At 36.5% G+C, this 20432-nt stretch overlaps 2 protein-coding genes across 3 annotated transcripts; both read left to right on the forward strand.

Annotated features, from left to right (window-relative positions):
* The first annotated feature begins 5228 nt into the window (after positions 1 to 5228).
* Positions 5229 to 7965, forward strand: LOC140144249 (uncharacterized). Of its 2 annotated transcripts, XM_072166066.1 has the most exons (3): positions 5230 to 5385; positions 5560 to 5669; positions 6502 to 7965. In XM_072166066.1, exon 3 carries the CDS (start codon positions 6624 to 6626, stop codon positions 7929 to 7931), a length of 1308 nt encoding a protein of 435 aa, XP_072022167.1. In that variant the 5' UTR covers positions 5230 to 5385; positions 5560 to 5669; positions 6502 to 6623; the 3' UTR covers positions 7932 to 7965. The 2 variants fall into 2 exon arrangements, with proteins under 2 accessions (XP_072022168.1, XP_072022167.1); XM_072166067.1 differs by lacking the exon at positions 5560 to 5669 and having other exon boundaries at positions 5229 to 5385.
* Positions 7966 to 9494: 1529 nt separating this feature from the next.
* LOC140144241 (uncharacterized) lies at positions 9495 to 12860 on the forward strand. Its single transcript, XM_072166057.1, has 3 exons — positions 9495 to 9821; positions 10629 to 10742; positions 11567 to 12860. Exons 2-3 carry the CDS (start codon positions 10657 to 10659, stop codon positions 12858 to 12860), a joined length of 1380 nt encoding a protein of 459 aa, XP_072022158.1. The 5' UTR covers positions 9495 to 9821; positions 10629 to 10656.
* The last annotated feature ends 7572 nt before the right edge of the window (positions 12861 to 20432 follow it).

The raw sequence follows: 20432 nt of genomic DNA on the forward strand, positions 1-20432 counted from the left end.
TTTCGACACAAAAGCCCATATCAAGAATGCGTGCTATGGTTTACACGTAGTTGAATGCGTATTCGACCTCTCTCTGCTCAGTAGTATATACATTTTGGATACAGCATAAAGCCGAATAGCTGTTAAAATGCGTTTTGAGGGATATATTGATTATTTTAGAACATTCAAGTATTGCCAAACATTTGTGTACAATCACTTCTATAATATACATTTCAAATGAGTGCTCACGAATGCTCTAAATTTTTAGAAGGACCAATGGAATGGTACCAATATTTTCAAACGCCGTTTACTCAGCAATTTTGCGTATTCGGCACTCTGCCGTGTTCATGACGAATTATATTCCAACTTTGATGACACCTACTTTTTAAACAAGTATTAAAGTGACATGATGAACAGGTGCCCTGTTCAATTCTTATCAGATCAATGCTGCAATGATTACATTACAAACCTCCTCTGACAGTGAATTGAATTTGTCCAGCGTGATGTCATGATCAAGGTGTCACCGTAGCTGTAACGTATGAGTGCCTGTTTTTGGTAGAGAAGTATTGAAACCACTAAACATTTGATGTGGGATTGCAACATCTCCAACTTTTTGTGAAAGGAAATTATTTCTTGGATTAAAAAAATCTTTTTATTCCCTGTCCTTGTGTTTGGTGGGGGAAGGGAAAGAAAACATACAAATTAACAAGTCACAACACCACCCCCCCCCCCACACACACACACATACAATATGCATGTACGGGATGAAGTGTACCGCTCAGTCCGAAACGCCGCTTGTCCGACTACACACATTCCCTATAGGCATGAGTCCGAAAACGAAAAACACTGCGCTAGTCCGAAAAAAAGTATGCGCTAGTCCAAATCTGAAAATACGTTTTCAGTCCGACACGCGGCTATTCCAAACCCGAAATACACTGCGCTAGTCCGAATCTGGAAAACACTTCTTCAGTCTGACACTGCGCTAGTCCGAAACTGAACACCGTAGCGCTGAAACTGAATATCACAGCGGTTGTCTGAATCTGAAAAACAATGCGTTAGTCCGAATATGTATTTTAGATTAGGACTAGCGGCGTGTTGGACTGGTGCAGTTCATTTCAGATTCGGACTAGCAGCGTGTCGGACTAGCGGAGTGTCGGACTATTTAACATACTGTATTCTACCTGTATAATACAATTAAAAAACAAAATTGTATGCAGGCGTATTATTTCAAACTTTCACAAAACATTAAAAAGAATAATAATAATAATAATAATAATATGTAACTTAAGGAGCAATTTATGGATGCTGAATATTAGCGGCGTATTGGACTGGTGCAGTTCATTTCAGATTCGGACTGGCAGCGTGTCGGACTAACGCCCTGTACCCGTACGGGATCGTTTTACACTAACTCTAAGATAGATGAATTTTAACATGCTGTATTCTACCTGTATAATACAATTAAAAAACAAAATTGTATGCAGGCGTATTATTTCAAACTTTCACAAAACATTAAAAAAGAAAAATAATAATAATAATAATATGTAACTTAAGGAGCAATTTATGGATGCTGAATATTAGCGGCGTATTGGACTGGTGCAGTTCATTTCAGATTCGGACTGGCAGCGTGTCGGACTAACGCCCTGTACCCGTACGGGATCGTTTTACACTAACTCTAAGATAGATGAATTTTAACATGCTGTATTCTACCTGTATAATACAATTAAAAAAACAAAATTGTATGCAGGCGTATTATTTCAAACTTTCACAAAACATTAAAAAGAAAAATAATAATAATAATAATATGTAACTTAAGGAGCAATTTATGGATGCTGAATATTAGAGGCGTATTGGACTGGTGCAGTTCATTTCAGATTCGGACTGGCAGCGTGTCGGACTAACGCCCTGTACCCGTACGGGATCGTTTTACACTAACTCTAAGATAGATGAATTTTAACATGCTGTATAATACAATTGAAGACCTGAGCGCAAGAAGACCGTAAGTCCACTTGGCCCCTCAACATGTATACACTAAACTTACGTATAGTATCTTAGGGTTTGATAATTTGTAACACATGTTCAGGGGCCAACACCTTATGAAAGGCTGTGAAAGATCTGTTTTGGCCCCTGAACATGTAATAAACATTATCAAACTATATGAAACTATACGTAACCTTAGTGTATACATGTTCAGGGTCCATCAGGGTAACTTAAAGGTCAGGTCTATAGCAAAAACAACATTATATCATTGGCAAGCTAATATTATGAGGACAATGAAAATGACTCCTTTTTTGAGAAAATAAGACGTTTAAAATTGATATTCCGCAAAAACCAACTTAAGCGGTGAGTTCCTTTGAACGAGACAGATTTGGCCTAGAAAACCGGAGACGTCATGAAATGAGATGTGCCCGCTGTGAGAAAAGGGACTATAAACGCTCTCAATGGACAGAACGTATACTGTTGCTGTTCACAGAAAAAAATTCCAAATTAAGTATTACAAATTTCATTGTTTTTAAACATATGGATAAAATCAGCCGCTTCTTTTTTATATATTAGACAATTGTGATATTACAATTCATATGTATATCAATATCATGAGAAATATTAGGCCTAAAAATAAATACATAATTTGAGCTTAGAATTTCATCTGAGACTAGCATATAAACCGTGTTAGTCCACAAACTAATGTATCTGATTTCCGCTGTATATTGCAATGCTATAGATTCAGTTGGATGAAATAATACAAAGCAAACGCATAGTAACAATTACTGTGTGGGCTTTGTTCCCGAAAGAGAACAAAAGCGTGCATATTGTTATGCAGCATTGTTATGGTAAGTGATAGTACAACTCATTGTTGCTAATGTCAAACTTGTCAAAGTGATTGTGATTGTATGATGAGAGCACGATAAAGTGTCCGCTTCATTTACCTACGTCATCAGTCAAACGGGGGAGAACACGTACGCTTCAAACGGGGGAAGAACACGTACGAGGCTGAACTTTAACCACACAATTTCCCCGTTTTCAGGAGAATTACGCTCAAAAAAATTGCAACAAGTGTCAACTTGTAATGTAATAATTATTCTCTTCGAATAGAGATAAACTTGTTTTGGCTATAGACCTGCCCTTTAAGGAGCAATTCTCGCTATTCGCAATAAGGGCGCCGCCAGCGGTTTGCGATGTAATCGTGATGTATCATGGGAAAAGGTCGACATCCAAGTCCGCGCAATACGAATATTACCATGCTATTACATAGGAACAAATGACAATATTTTTTAGTTTGTAAATATAACAGTATTACACGCGAATCGATACTCAATAATACTTAATAATGTGATTTGAAATGTGCACAATTAATGTTTTCTCTATCGATTTGCGTGTAATACCGTTATATTGACAAACTAAAAATATTGTCACGTGTTCCTATGTAATAGCATGGTAATATTCGTATTGCGCGGACTTGGATGTCGACCTTTTCCCATGATACATCACGATTACATCGCAAATCCGCTGGCGGCGCTCTTTATTGTGAGCTATTGCGAATAGCGAGAATTTACGGATGCTGAATTGTGATCGAAACCCTGAATAAAATTGCCAAAGGCTTCAAGTGTTTCATGTGCTTGGCTTGACTGGCCTAAAGCGCTTAGCTAAAAAAATCATGTTTTTGAAACAATCAAAATCTGCATCTAGCAAGCCAAGACAAACAGTTTTGAAATAAGGTGAAAAGCCACATGTGCTGTTCTATGTGGGCCAATGTGATACACCGCGTGTACTTAGTTCTAAATCAAAAAGATGCCTTTTATGGCGATATACATCTATGTGATGTAGAAGCACCGGTGTGAGAAAATAGGACAACTTACCTTTAAATTCTATAATTAGATGCCACGTTCTGTAGACTATTGCGTCACGCGTCAGGCAGTCGGCCTTTCGTTGCGATCAAGCAAAATCTGTTGGAACTCGGAAATATTACATTTTCAGTTTCTTATAGGATAGTAAGAGGCATTTATAAATCTGCATTTTGCAGAAAACCCCATTGACATTGAACAACCAGTTATAAAGATATGAGCAATTAAAGAGTTTCCAAAACAAAAGAAAATAAAAGGACATAATCCTTTGTTTGGCTATATCTCAAAATCATTATTTCCGAGTTCTTACTGATTTTGCTTGATTGCATCACATATTCAGCTATGACAGTTTCAAGGTACATGTACATGTACAGCCTGTCTCAAAAAAAATTGTGCAAGTGGAAAGCGCCCTCTCTGGCAATTAGAAAATACCGTTGTGACATAATGCTTACATCATCGTCAAGGGCGTAGTCTTAGCTCTCAAGTGCCGTTTGTTCTGTTCAATTTGCTTGTTTTAATCTCGAGATATGTTTAGTTAAAGACGAAAGGGTAAAATCACAATTGTGCCACTTTTACTAGGGAAGAGGGCTTTACATGTAACAGTAATAGCATCAAGTTTATCAAAAGTTCCTTCGTGAAATCAAAAGAATGCATCAATTACACAAGACAAAATGTTTTTGACTGTTTTTACTGTTTTATCATGATGCAGGAATGATGATTCTCTTTTTCCACTTAAAAGAGATTAAAAGATAAATAAATATTTCACATTCTGCTGTAAAAATTAAATACATGTGCATGTCAATGATTTTATCATGGTAAATACTGTTCTCTTAGTCACTTAAGACATGTTAAAAGACAACAAACAAATATTATGCACTTATGCATGTTGTAGGTTAATGAACGCGTATTACTTTTTGGGAGATATAGTAGACAAAATAATGCACACGTGCTGATGTTGATGCGTCTAATGCATACGCCCCGAAAGGGGGGAGTGCATTAGACGCATCATCATCAGCTATCATTGATTTATGCATGTACAGCTCTCTTCCCTAGTAAAAGTGGCACAATTGTGATTTTACCCTTTCGTTGTAAAATAAAGATATCTCGAAATTGAAACAAGCAAATTGAACAGAACAAACGGCATTTGAGAGCTAAGACTGCGCCCGTGACGTTGATGTAAGCATTGTGCCATAACGGTATTTTCTAATTGCCAAAGAGGGCGCTTTTTACTTGCACAATTTTTTTTGAGACAGGCTGTATAGTGTGCTTATTAGATAGCATCGACGTTATAGCAGTGCAGTATTTGTAAGGTAATTAATGTATGTGTAGTTTAAAAAGCAGCATGAAATGACGCAATATGGTAGTATAAACGTATCATATTTTCTTAAGCACCAGGGACGCACTGTATGCACGCCACACGTAAACATACTAATTTATATAAATCGTACGTTGATAATACACACACGGCTGTAATGGCAATGTTAAGGCAGACTTCGCTACTACATGTTTGCTGCCCGGGTTAGCTGTGTAGATAAAAGCTCATTGATTCCAGTGCAGTATTTCTAAGGTAATGATAATTATCTGTTTATTTGATAACAGTGAAAATAATTGACCTAGATAACATGACTAAAAATAGACGTTTTACATAAGCTAATTCTAAAATAAAGTTAAATATTTTACTTGACATACATCTATGTACACCACAAGAAAATACTATACGTTTGAATTATATTCTTTTCAGATCTACCGTAAATCTTGGATCACGATGGCGGATATTGATATACTTGGCATCGACGAGTTGCTCGTAATTTTTAATATGTTATCGCTGTATGATAAGCTTATGGCAATGAGGTAAAACATTTTCCTATAAATATAACTATATTAACTCTCTTCACGCGGGTGTCGACTGCAGACGACAAGTTAAAAAAAAAATTCAAAATTCAAAATTTTCAGAAATGTAAATTTTCATGACCATATTTGGAATCAGCATGAAAAATGCATGAAAATGAGTACAAACAAGCCTAGTATTGATTCAGTAGTTCTTAAGATAGCTCTTGATATTTTGAGAAAATATTTCAAAACTTGAATTTTTTCCATTGAAGCGAATGGATAGCACGTAGAGCATTAATAAATAATACATGCCTAAGCATATTGTTGTTCCGATCTCTGTGATCATCGCAATCACGCTTTTGAATAGTATTATTCATGACTCACGTGCGAAAATATGTAAAGTATACAGTATGTGTTGCTATATACCTCTGATGATAGAAGTTTCCGGTGTAGCCTACATGGTACAGTGTGTGTTGCTATCTACCCCTGATGATAGAAGTATGCATTTTACACCATGTGTTGCTATATATCAATCACTCTTTATTCATTAAAAAACACAAAGAATGGAAACATGAAACCCAGGACAGGGTTTGGGAAGACCCAAACCCATGCAGGGTAGACATCAAAAACAGCACAAATAACAATTAGATATAAAAAACACATTTCATCAAAAAGGCAAGGATAAATTTTTTTATAAGACTGTTTGCATGATATGAAATGTAATGATATCAAAAGTGGTTGTTTCAGGTTGCTGCATTTTGATTATTTACACATGTTTTCTTCAGTGAAATGAAACAAGAGGAAAATAATGCAGTCAGTTTAAGCCATTCGTTATATCATTCATTTTTCTCAGGGTGTGCAAGAAATGGTACCATATCGTCAGAGACACGCACGCCTGGAAAGTCATCGATTTCAGAGACAGCGGTCCTGTGATCACAGTGAGCGACGATGATATTACGCAGCTTTTGAAGCGATATGGGATTTGTTGTTTTTATAAGCGATATGTGGCAGAACCTGACCAAAATGTGTTTAATAACATTTCGCGAGCAATTAGACTGGCATCTTCGTGATGTCAAGAGATGGGAATTCCCGAGGAATCCAAGCGATGTCATTACATTCCTAGGTCGATTTGCTGGCGCGGCGTTGCGAGAGATTTACCTGACTGTAATGAGCGGTGAAATTATGGACTTCCTTCGAAGATCCTGTCCTAATATAATTACGTTTGACTTTAGCAATGTAGATGATTATTTTGAAACGATTTACATTGATTACATTGATATTGATGATTATGACATAAAGGAAAAGCTATACCTCTCAATAAAACTGAAACGATTGGGAATGCAAGATATCTTCTACTGGCCTCTTAAAGAAAATATCTCTCTTAGTGACTCGAGATCAGTACACCAACAGAATGTCGTCAAGCGCAACATGCTCAAAGAACGCATATTCTCGTGTGTTGCTAGTGATTGTTCTGAATTACAAAGCATATGTCTCTGCAATTTCGATATTACTTCAACGAACATGAAGAATATTTTTAAAATACCAAGTTTGCGAGAGCTTGAATTGGTAGACTGTAGTGAATGGTCTTTACCAGAATTGGAAGATGTTCTGACTAATTCGGTTGGGGTTTTAACAGAACTGACTCACTTTAGACTTGTTATGCCACCTACCAAAGGTACAACTAGTAGAATCTATGCCGAAAACGAAAATCTATGCGGACCTGATTTATCTTCCTTTCTAGGCTGCATTGGAGAGTGGGAATATCTGCGAGAATTAACCTTGATACGTGTAATGTTTTCAGAAGAAGCATTTGAGAAGATGATACCAGGTTTGTTGAATCTGAAAAGGCTTGAGTTACAAGGATATTCTATTTCATCACGTATAGTTTCTCTTGTTGGGAATGAATGTAGGAAACTGGACTCATTGTTACTAAGAGATGGAATGTATTCTGGTAAAAGTTTGATGTCACTATCTCGTCATCCCACATTAGATACACTGGAAGTTTGGTGGTGTCATGGTTGGGGTAGGGCTTCCAAAACTATCGAGTCGGAATGTAAATGGCTTCACAAAGTGTTCAGATTGCTAACAACCTTGCCAAAAATATCACATGTCAAGCTTTGGGGTCACTCTATTGCCAAAATATATAATAAAGGTAAATTTCCGATCATTCAATCGGCTGAAATTGAGGCCATTGAATATCATATATCTAGAGAAGAACAACATCAGAAGCAAAACTTTGTAAGCGTTACCAAGAAATCCTTTAAAAGGTTGTTCAAACGTTGATCTGAAATGAGAGTACCAGGAAATAAATTAGATTATAAAGGTAAATTAACGATTATTCAATCGGCTGAAATTGAGTTGAATTGAATATCATAGACTTGTAAAGAACAACATCAAAATCAAAATTTTGTAAGCGTTACCAAGATATTTTTTAAAAGGTTGTTTAAAATCCCCTGCGCACTACCTGCTGATCTAACATTGCCTCTGATTGGTCAATCAAATGATATCTTTACTTTAATCACCAATCAGAATGGAGCTTTGTAAGTAATTCACCCTAATTCTTTTTTGCGTAGTGAAATTATTCTAACAATGTTGTTGATTGGTCTGATTGAAAATGAAAACTTCTTTTTGGCCAATCGGCAGGTAGTTCTCATGGAGTTAAACGTTGAAAACGCTGAAATGAGAGTACGTCATAATAAGAAGGATCATGTCTATCCCAGACACATCGAGATAACCATTCTCGTGAAATCGATCAATAGCGGTAATTTATAATGACGATTCGTATTTTTTTTTAATCAGAATATGCAGACGATACACCCTGATATTAGTTGGTACAGAAAAGTCTTTAGAAAGTTCTTATAAAGTGTCCTTTTATGTGATTATTTAGTGAGTTGGCAAGTTCGAAAATCAAAATCAAACATTTTGATCAAACATTAGCATTGTTGAATGGTTGTCATAGCTATATCGCCCTTTAATACAACAAGACTGCTGTAGAGATTCATCAGGTTTGTTATTGTTCAAATAATTACAGATTGGTTTTACAAAACCAATATATTTGTGGTGAAATGATGGTAATAACTCACCAACTGACGTTTCATCCGTCTTGTTCAGTCGGATTTCTTTAGAGTTGTGATGAAGCTCTGCTACTGTACGACCTAGCGTTGCCAGTCCTTGAGTCGTTTTGTAGCAGAGGGTTGTAGAGATTGCACCTACAACCTGAGCAATCTCTACAACCTTCTGCTATAAAGCGACTCAACGACTGGCTACACTATAGGTCGTAATTTTTCATTTTCAAAACTGTCATTTGGGTGTAATTACGAGTTATAGGTCACCGTCGTCGGATTATGACGAGAGAAAACCCAAATAACAAAGCAGAAACCAAATAGTGCAAGTGCTCTTTACACTGATAAATTTTTCTGTCGAATAGTTATCTTGTTTATTTAATTGGGTTTTGGTTGGATGCATACACCCCCTCGTATCAGTAGGCCTACTGGCTCACATTTTCAAAATTAGACAATATAATATTTCATAAAAATCATATTTTAGATTTTTTGTTAACATACTCCGCAAAACAAGAAGGACACACGTTAATGTTTTAGCTAATTTTACCAAGTTGTCGAGATGCAGGGGATATACCACGTGTGCTATATGGTCCAGTGTGTTACACCATCACTCTATAAAGTGTGCTGAGGCTTCAACGTCTAGGCGCTGTGCCTGTGCGTAGCGCACTATAAATCACTGCGTTTTTTTTTGTTGTTTTTTTTTGTTACTTTTCTAAATGAAAAAGATACCGTAGTTTTAGCAATATGCATGTATGTAATGTAAAAACACCATATGAGAAAAATCGAACAAGCTACCTTTAAACTCTATAATTATATGCGAAGCTCTGTTGTATACCCAGGGTTATATACCGCCGCCGTTTTACGCATCACGCTGTCGGACATTTTAATATCAGCTGATACTACACACACGGGTATTGCAGTTTCAAGATCCATGTACACTGCTATGGCAGTTTCAAGCTCCATGTACACTGCTATGGCAGTTTCAAGCTCCATGTACACTGCTATGGCAGTTTCAAGATCCATGTACACTGCTATGGCAGTTTCAAGCTCTATGTTTACGTGTCTATTATGTAAGCTAGCATAGACGTCATTCCTGTGCAGTATTTGTAAGGTAATTAATTTATGTGTATTTTTTTAAAAGCAGCATATTTTAATATTATGTTACTTTATTACCATATAATTGTATTAAAATACAATTATATGGTAATAAAGTAACATACAATATTTTCCTTAGCATACATGCAATACGTATAATAGTATGCCAAACGTAAACACGCTTCGTGTTTACGGGCGCTTATTATGTACGCATTATTATGTAGCATAGACGTCATTCCTGTGTAGTATTTATAAGGTAATTAATTTCTGTGTATTAAAAAAAAAAGCAGCATGCTTTGACGTAAATAGTATTAATGCAATTATTATGGTAATAAATTAACGTACAATATTTACTTCGCATACATGTAGTACACAAGCTATTTCTTATCATAACTCCAATTACCTCGTTAATTTATGTTTTCATACCATTTCAATGGAGTGCCTTTGAATTTCATTTTGCTTATAATACCTGTTTTTTGTATTTATGGTTGTTCTCTAATGTGCATGTAATTTCCAGTAATGGATTAATAAAGATTAACCCGACTTGACTAGTACATGCATGCCAAGAGTAAATAAACTCATGTTGCAATTATTTTCTTTTCACATCTCGAATAAATCTTGAACGTTTATAAACCCACACGGTATTGACAGTGTTAGATAATAGATTATTAATGTACCGGTAGTGCAGTATTTGTAATAGGTAATTATAATTATCAGTATATTATTAGAACGTAGCATGAATTAACCAATGTACGATAATATTATGTTTAGGCTATTAATCAAGTTAATCTTAATATCATACGTTTGAATATTATTCTTTCAGATCTACATAAATCGTATATTCCATCACAATGGCGGATATTGATATACTTATCATCGACGAGTTGCTCATAATTTTTAATTTGTTATCGCTGTATGATAAGCTTATGGCAATGAGGTAAAACATGCTCTCATAAATATCAATAAACAGTACGTGCGCGTGTCTAGTATGTGTATACACGCACTGTGTGTTATGGCAGGACTTGAAGTATTATTGAAATATAAGTATTCCTGTTCATATCTCTGTAATCAAACATTGCATTCGCTTTTCAATAGTGAGCTAAGGGTAGCCTAAAAGGCAGAAAAGACAAAAAGACAGAACAATTTGGAGTAATTAATTGACAGGAAGTTATAGGAGTTGTTTTGTTTGCTGTTTCTGTGTGCATGTTCTCATCATTGATGGTTTGGTGGACTGTCATGAAACATGATGGATCATAAAAAGAGTGATCCTAAAATGCCACCACCCAAACTAATTACAAGGCATCTTCTGCATAGAAGCTGGCTTTCCCTTTAAGGGGAGTTTTTATTATGACTAACATGTAAAATGTGCATAGTACAGTGTGCCGTGCTATCTACTCCTAAATACAGCGTGTTTGCAAAATATGCGCACAGTGTGTGTTGTAATCTACTTAGCAGAGTTGACATGGTCGTGGACATGTGTTATGATCTAAGTGTTCTGTTTTGTTACATTACTCTTCAGATCTCTGTGATTTCTGTGACCAAACTAACCTACTTGTGACTAACATGAACAAAATAGCAGTATAGGCGTGGTATAATATATGTTGCTATCTACCTCTTTCATTTGACTCACAATGTTCTCCATGTATGTTGCTTTTTATGAGCTGTCAAATTATGAAATAAATTAAATGATATTAATCACTCCCTTTCTGTGAAATGATATAATAAAATGTTTCCATTCGTCATATCATTTATTTTTCACAGGGTGTGCAAGAAATGGCACTATATCGTCAGAGACACGCACGCCTGGAAAGTCATTGATTTTCGTGACAAAGGTCCAGTGATCACAGCGAATTATAGGACATTTTGGAACCGATACGTAACAGAATCAGGTCAAAATGTGCTCACATTCCGCGACAGTTTTATAGACTGGGATCTTCAAAGTGATGTTGTCAAGAGATGGGAATTCTCAAGGAATCCACGCGATGTCTTATCATTCCTGTGCGTATTTGCTGGCGTTGCATTGCGGGAGATTTACCTGACTGTAACGAGTGGTAAAATTGTGGAATTCCTTCGAAGAATTTGTCCTAATATAATTACATTTTATTCAAGCCCGTCATTCTCCTGGAAAAAACTCGAAACCTGCATTGATATTGATGACGTCATAAAGAGAAGGCTCCATCTCCCTGTCAAACTGAAGCGATTAGGCCTGTTTGAGATCAACACTTACCGCCCTGGCGCTGATTATTTGTGGTCGCCGCCGGGACCTTACCATATGAAGTATGTCCAGGATGCCAAGCTCAATGAACGAATATTATCAATTATTGCTAGTGATTGTGCTGAATTGCAAAGCATATTTCTTAGCAATTTTAAACTTTCTTCAACAGGAATGCGTCATTTAGTTAAGATACCTAATTTGCGAGAAATTGAATTGTCTTCCTGTAGCTACTCTGGGCGCTCTACAGACACTATATATTCATCAGAATTTGACGATATTCTTACTAATTCGATTGGGGTTTTAAGAAACCTGACTCGATTTAGAATTGATAAAGAACATTTGAGTAATTGGCGGGGTAATTGGGCACTACTTAATAGAACCTGGGCCCAATATCAATGGCAACTGCTATGCGGTGGACCGGATTTGTCTAATTTTCTAGGCTGCATTGGAGGATGGGAAAATCTGCGAGAATTATCATTAATACAGGTAACCTTTTCAGAAGATGCATTTGAGAAGATGATATCTGGGTTGGTGAATCTACAGAAGCTTGAATTAGGCTCACCTTCCGTCACATCACATGTAGTAACTCTTATTGGTATTCATGGAATAAAATTAGAATCATTACAACTAATTAGAGAGGGGATATATTCTGGAAAAAGTTTGCTGTCTTTATGTCATCATCAAACTTTAGAAATACTGGAAGTCCAATACAGGCGGGGACCATCCCGAGAGTCTGAATGTCAATGGCTTCACCGAGTATTCAGTATGCTAACGACCTTACCAAGAATACATCATGTCAAGCTTTGTCAAAGGTATATTTCCGGTCATTCAATCGGCTGAGATTGAGGTAATTGAAAAACAAGAATTCAAACATAAAAAACAAACTAAACTTTTTACCAAAAAATCTTTTAAAAGGCTATTTACACGTTGAAGTTGTAACGCTCTCTGAAAAAGGAGAACGTCATAACCAAATTGACTCATTGTCTATGGAACGCCTGCCAGTTATAATAATTATTAGAGTATTACTATGCAAGTAATAACAATAAATGACGATACTTACTACTTAATGGTAATTCGTAAATTATAGACCAATTACACTGTACATATCGTCAGCCTGCTACGCTAATTGCCTAAGTAATTTTTTTGTAATTTATTGAGAACAAAGTACACACTATAATGGTTCAAGCATGCATTTAAACATGTTTATTCACCAATCTTTGCACAAGAACAAAATAATGATCATGATGCAAATGAAAGGGAATAATCCAAAATAATTAGGGTGGTTTAGTAACTAATGCATGCTTGAACCACATTTTGTACTTTGTTCTAAAAATTACAACAACAAAAATGACTTAGGCAATTCGCGTAGCAGGCTGACGATATAGAAATACACCATGATATTAGCTGGGGTGTATTTCACTAAAATTTAAACATTCGTAAGTCAAGTAAACGTTCGCCAGTTACGAATACACCTTTTACTAGACTTAACTTTACGAAGGGCCCCTGTAGTAACGCCATATTACTCACAAAGATGCCAATCGTAAATCATTTCAATGAAATTGATTCTACGATGTGTCGTATGTTACGATTTTGAGACTTACGAAGCCTTCGAACATGTCGAACGTGCTTTATATGCATTGTACATGTGATGGGAAGTAATACATTGGTAGAGCACCAGCGCAGTCACCTTCGGAGCCTTATTTCACCTTATACAGATGAGCACTCCATTATAATGCCTCTTTGATGGTGTCTTGGGAAGTATTTCTTGAACTGCATATCTCCTTGTCTTGGGTAGGCATCAATCAATTCTCTGAGGTCTCTGGACTTAGGATCAGACTCTGGTGGGTTAAACCGGTTTTAAGGGATCCCAACCGTCCCGCTCCCCCCAGAGATACGATTTAATTAAACCATCATCAGAGATTGGGCTAGGAACAGCTGGTATGAGTGGCGTAAACCAGCGTGCTAAGTCAATGCCCCTATATTACCCAGCAGACCCTTGAGCTAGAGTCAGCTGAGCAGAGCTTGCACTGCTGGAACTGGAACCTACCCTTACTATCAGTTGTAGGGGTAGTTTATTGGTAGATCACCAGCGCGGTCATCTTCAGAGTCTAATTTCACCCTTCTTAAGATAAGCACTGTGTAGTTCTCTCTTGGAAGATGACAAAATTGGAACAACCACCTTGTTGCAGTCTAACTAACAAACGAACAAGATCAGCTTGTTACACTAGCAAGTGCCACACCGTTGCAACGGTACACCCGGGGTGATATAAGGCAGCAGACAGGATTAGTGTATACAGGGTGTCCCAGAAAAAGTACCGAGCTAGTACAATTGAACGTAAGTCGAGAAATAGACATCAGAATCAAAAAAATAAAAATGTAGCGCATAGCTTATTTTGTTGTGCATCACATACGAAATTTGTATTTGATTCGGTTGACTGGTTGCGAAGAAATGAACGATTACATAATGTTTGCATCAATTAAGTTCATTCCAAGTTTGATCAACAGACGCTTTTTTCATACTCGCTCACCGCTGCCTAAAGTGTGTGTGTCTCATTAAATTTAGTCCTTATTATCTATTTTATAATCGGACGGTGTTATGTCATTCATGCTTTCACTGAAGATGAATAAAAGTTTGTCCGTAAAACTTTCTGCAATTGGAAGCTTTGCACCTTTAATTCTTCATGTTGTGCAAATATGTTATATTTTAACTTTCCAAAGAACATTTGAGACAAGAATAACAATGATCAAGTGCTTACAGCTTTACGTGTGATTTTTGATACGATGCAACATCATTACTGTTAAAGTTTTAGATTTAAACTTTGCATTACAATTTCTTGGAAATATTCCAAAAACATTAATGTGTGTGAGAAATTTTTAAGCCAGCTGGAATTCTTTATGCAATAATTCTTTATGCAACATTAACGAAAAATATATATTTACAAGTACCGAGCATCATCTTACATGCAAGCTTTCATTTTCAATATCGTGCAGGTTTTCAAATTTGAACAAAACCTAATTAAATGTTTTGCAAGAAACAGATTGTTTAAGAAGAACGAGGATTTCACGGAAGCAAATATGAAGCCCATTGACAGTTAACAACTAGTGTGCATTATGTTGAACGATCTTTCTTTCAAACTTGGAATGAAGTGAATTGACACATGCGTTATGTAATCGCTCATTTCTTGGCGTATAAGATGCAGAATAAGATGGGCTACACGCTGGTGTTTAGATTTTTGATTCTGATGTCTATTTCTTGACTTACGTTCAAATTTGTTCGCCCGGTAGCTATGAAAATTGTCGTTTAGGAATATTTCGAGGGCTTAGAGCAAGAACTAGCTATGTCCACAATTACATGTTACTCAATTCGGCAACAAATGGATGGTCAACTCTGCCCTCCATAATAACTGCAAGTGACTTTGGGGTATATGCATGGTCACTTAAACAGTTAGCATGGTTAGTTAGACACAAGTGACCATGTACACACCCCCAAAGTCACTTACATTATATTATAGAGGGCAGAATTAACCGTCCATTTGTTGCCGAAATGAGTAACATGTAATTGTGGATATAGCTAGCTCTTACTTTAAGCCCTCGATTTATAAGTGTCACTTGGCATAATTAGGTCTGAGTGTCCTGTGCTGGTTCGTCTTCTTTATCTTCACATGGAGACGGTTTCCAGAATGTCGGAATGCTTTGCTTTGACGGCATAACCATAACACATAGCTGGTTCTGAGTGCTGTTTTAGAAGCCACATCCATGATGTTACCTCTCTTCCCACTTGGTACTCCGAGAGCAGCGATGCATTTTGACAGCGATGTGTTGTAAATACCTCTGCTTCCAATTTCATTAGGGAAGTAGGGCGTACACCATGCCCTATTTTCCCAGTCGGCTACAAGATCTTGGTATTTGGTTTCCTTTTTGCATTGGCATTTGACAGGTTTTCTTGCATTGGGACTGTAAGTTCAATGATGATAAATGTTTTGATCCTTTCAAAATAGATTGTAATATCAGGACGTTTTGCAGTCTCTGTGATATGGGAGGAAATACTACTTGCTTATGTTCCTCATCCATCAGAAATTCCCAGTCATTGGCCTTCTGTAAGAGGTTTGTTGAATCTCTTTTTGGAAGAGGCAGTGCTGGATTCCGGTAGGTTACACCATCTGCAGTGCGGAATTTGACAGTAGTCATGTAGTTGGTATCATCTGGAGGGGTGTACGACTTCTGATTTGCCTCTTCAACGAAGGGCATTATGCCATTGCTACAGCTTTCAGTGTCTGATCATGTATCCAATTGTATCTACCACTCTGCAGAGAATAGTTGTGTCTGTTTGAAGTCATTATTAATAAAAGAGTAACAGTGTGGATATAGGTTGTCCAAAAATCCAAAAATCTAAACATCAGTGTATAGCCCATCTTATTCTGCATCTTATACGACAAATTTACTGGAATCTGTTGACTGATTGCGAAGAATTGAGCGATTACATAACGCATGCGTCAATTCACTTCATTCCAAGTTTGAAAGAAAGATCATTCAACACAATTCGCACTAGTAGTTATCTGTCAATGGGCTTCATATTGTGTTCTGTGAACTCCTTTTCGTTCTTTTAAACAATCTGTTTCTTGCAAAACATTTATTAGGTTTTGTTCAAATTTGAAAACCTACACGATATTGCAAATGACAGCTTGCATGTAAGATGATGCTCGGTACTTGTAAATACAGAACTATTGCATAAAGAATTCCAGCTGGCTTTAAAAAAATCTCATACACATTAATGTTTTTGGAATATTTCCAAGAAATTGTGATACAAAGTTTAAAAATTTCAATATCAATATTGTATGCTATCAAAAATCACACGTAAAGCTGTAAGCACTTGATCATTGTCATAATGTTCTTCGAAAAGTTAAAATATAATATATTTGCACAACCTAAAGAATTAAAGGTGCAAAGCTTCCAATTGCAGAAATCAAAGTTTTCTCGGACAAACTGATATTCATCTTCAGTGAAAACATAATACCGTCGGATTATAATATAGATAATGTGGACTAAATTTAACGAGATGCACACACTTTAGGAAGCGGTGAGCGAGTATGAAAAAAGCGCTTTTGATCAAACTTGGAATGAACTACATTAATGCGCGCATTATGTAATCGTTAATTTCTTCGCAACCAGTCAACCGAATCAAATACAATTTTCGTATATGACGCGCGATAAAATAGACTGTGCGTTACATTTAAAATGTTTGGATTCTGGTGTCTATTTCTCGACTTACGTTCAATTTTATTCACTCGGTAATTTTTTCTGGGACACCCTGTATCATGTATATAGTCATTATATTAGGACCGGTTTCTGACATAGGTTAAATTTAATAGTGATAAATGGGAAAAAATTGTTATTTTTTACTGATTACAACCTTACGATTATATCGTTCTATTTGAAGCAGTAGATGAATTTATTTATGAGCTCGAAATCAAAATGTGTCGATGGATGTGTCAATTAGTTATCATTTGATTAGGTAAGTGTGTACGTGGGAATGTCTGTTCATGTATATAAATCAACTATTTGTTGCATAGATTACGTGTACACGTCATAAATATGCACATAGAAATTTCAAGGTTCATTTGTACAAATCCACAAATTTGGGGTGTTGTTACGTACATCAATGACAGTTTTGTGCTAAGAGTTGGTCAGTCAATTTGAGAAAGTGCCAAGTCTTAGCACGAAACTGTCATTGAGGTACTATCATCAACAAATTTGTGGATTTGTTCAAAACAACCTTGAAATATCTATTTACCGACGATCCTGATGAACTCATTTGCGGATGCACATACGAGTAGAAGCAGTTTGAACAATTGAATCCCGTACTTTATTATACACTATGTGAATGTGTGCTAAAATGTTTTATCTGAAGTTTTGATAATGAATATAAGATTTTCACTAAATCCACAATACTCGTAACTCCATGAAGAATAACATACCATACCAGTGGCAGTTTTTACAGATATTATTTTGATAAAACCTTGTTGACGAATAAATCGGTCATTTTTATTCTACAATATAGAAGACGATGTTATCGACTTATGCTTTATATTACTGTAAAAGGGCTGTTCCAGTCGAAATCTATACACCCCCCCCCCATAGAAGATATGAGTTAAAATCTCCCACAGATAGGGGTTGTAGATTCCTACCTATTCAGGTAGAATTTTAATTTTAAATTCACACTCCCTCTGTGGGAGATTAAGGTTACGTCTTCCATAGCGGTATCAACTACCCCTTTGGATTTGTTTCTATATTTCACAAAGTATTTCTTCAATTGAAAATATTTTTGACATGCATCATCAGCAAACTCATAGCATCAACGAAACCAATTTCATACGTGTAGTTGACTTCATGCATGCATGGGCACACATTAAATGAAAGAGTTCACTAATTCAGCAGTTGCACAAAGTTAATATGAAGCACTCAATTATAATGCAAGTTTTTCTGATACGTGATGCGTGGTTATAATGTAATTGCTCGATTAGGCCAATCAAATTATAGAAAATCAGGGCTTAACCCACCACTGATTGCAACAGAAACCATTTAACCAACAAATCTTTTCAGGAAAGTATATTAAAGGAAAATTGAAAAGTCCAAGTAATAGAACAGTGCCAAATTTGTATAAATCCAAAATGGCCGTTTATGCAGGAGTGAAATTTCAAAATTTTTCAAATCTTGTTTAAAACCTTACCAATGTCTTGCTCTTATCATATTAATTCCGAAAAAGTATAGTTTGACCAGTCTCCCACATACAGTTCTTGAGTTAGAGGCAAAATGTTCAAAGGTCATATTTTATGGTTCACGTCCAGTCGTAAACAACCGAAATATTCTTCAATTTTAATCCAACAGGTCTCAAATTGTTCCTTTGGCAAAAATATATCAAAATAAGAAAAGTTGTATTGTGTTGGATATTTTGCTACATAGGTTCATCACAAAATAGGTCAAGGTCAACAGGGCTTTTTGGATTTAAATCTAATGTGCCATATGTTACCAAGGTAATAAACCACCTGATATATGGCAAACTATTCTTTTTTGTGTTTCTGCAAGCGGAGCAATATAAACCATTTTTATCAAAATCAACATTTTCAATTTTGTCCCCTGTGGAATCCAAATTCAAGCCACTCAGGCTGAAGGCATATTGTTTTCAGAATTGAGTTATTATCAGGTTTATATAAAGTAAAAAACCCCATGTTTATAATTGATTTGGTTGCAAAGTTACAATATTTTTTATATGTTCATAGTCTAACTATCTGCGTGTTTACACTGAGCACTCTGTATTTTTACCCGGTATTACCTGGTAACCCACAATCCGATTCACTCAGCAACCAGCACGTTTCTACTGATGCTTAAAATAAGGGTTGTGGTGTGTACCGGAAGTACTGAAAATATATTCCTGACCCCAAGCTGCTTTCCCCAAGCTGCTTTTGTAATACATACAATGTACATAAAAGAAGTTCAACACCAGCAACCGTTAACCGTTGTGTTTCCACTGACAGAAATACCGTGTGTCACACCACATGATCTACCTCATTAGGTGGATCACGGTTGCCGGGTGTCCACATCGCATCACTCTGAACCGATCTGTTTCCACTGGGCACATTAACCGGTAACACTCTAAACCACATTACCCGCCAACCGTTCCCGTGGCTGGAAAAAAATTGGGTCAACCTTTTCGGGCTGTTACTCCAAGGGGCGGCAAAATTTACATTTTCTGAGCCCCCCGGGGTAGGAGCGGCCACGGTACGCCACTGAGCATGGCAGCGACCAGTATCTTGATCAGCTATCCAGTTACTACCACACATATGAAAACTAATTCCGGCCGTACCGTGCATGTACGGTAAAGCAACAACCAATCGGCATTCGGAAAATCATTGACCCAATGACGTCATCGTCACATTTCCATTGACAAATTTCTAAAATGTACAAGCTAAAATAATCGTGACATGTACTGTCTGGAAATTACTACTCACATTGCATAACTTCTAAATTATTGGTTTATTTACGTGATGAGAAGGGCTGATTTCTCGGTAAAGTGCCTCGTTAAAATCCGCAAAGGGAAAAAAGGATTTTATAAACTATTTTATATCGGCATTTTCAGGAAACTCTCGGAAGACTGGTGAGCTCTTATAATAGTTCAATAGCATGAGTTTTAATTGCAGAATTTGACCTTGTTTATTTATCAATATCAATGTAGATTGTCATTAACCCAGCGTATTGTCGTTGTATTGAATGCACTGAGTCTTCTGCGGGTGCTTTGCAATTGTTTCGGATATGTTGTTTATGTTGACATCCTCAATACATCTTTCGTATGATCAATACGCGCGGGTGTGTGTGTGTGTGTGTGTGTCTGTGGGAATGGGGGGATGAATGGGCCCC

This window comes from Amphiura filiformis, unplaced genomic scaffold (genome assembly GCF_039555335.1).
Source record: "Amphiura filiformis unplaced genomic scaffold, Afil_fr2py scaffold_46, whole genome shotgun sequence".
NCBI classification, from domain to species: Eukaryota; Metazoa; Echinodermata; class Ophiuroidea; order Amphilepidida; family Amphiuridae; genus Amphiura; species Amphiura filiformis.

What these genes read in the sequence shown, in the direction of transcription:
- LOC140144249 (XM_072166067.1), top strand. Translation starts at nt 6,624, where the DNA reads ATGGGATTTGTTGTTTTTATAAGCGATATGTGGCAGAACCTGACCAAA.
- LOC140144241 (XM_072166057.1), top strand. Translation starts at nt 10,657, where the DNA reads ATGGCGGATATTGATATACTTATCATCGACGAGTTGCTCATAATTTTT. An exon ending in GATAAGCTTATGGCAATGAG is followed by an intron (nt 10,743 to 11,566) that starts GTAAAACATGCT and finishes TATTTTTCACAG; the next exon opens with GGTGTGCAAGAAATGGCACT.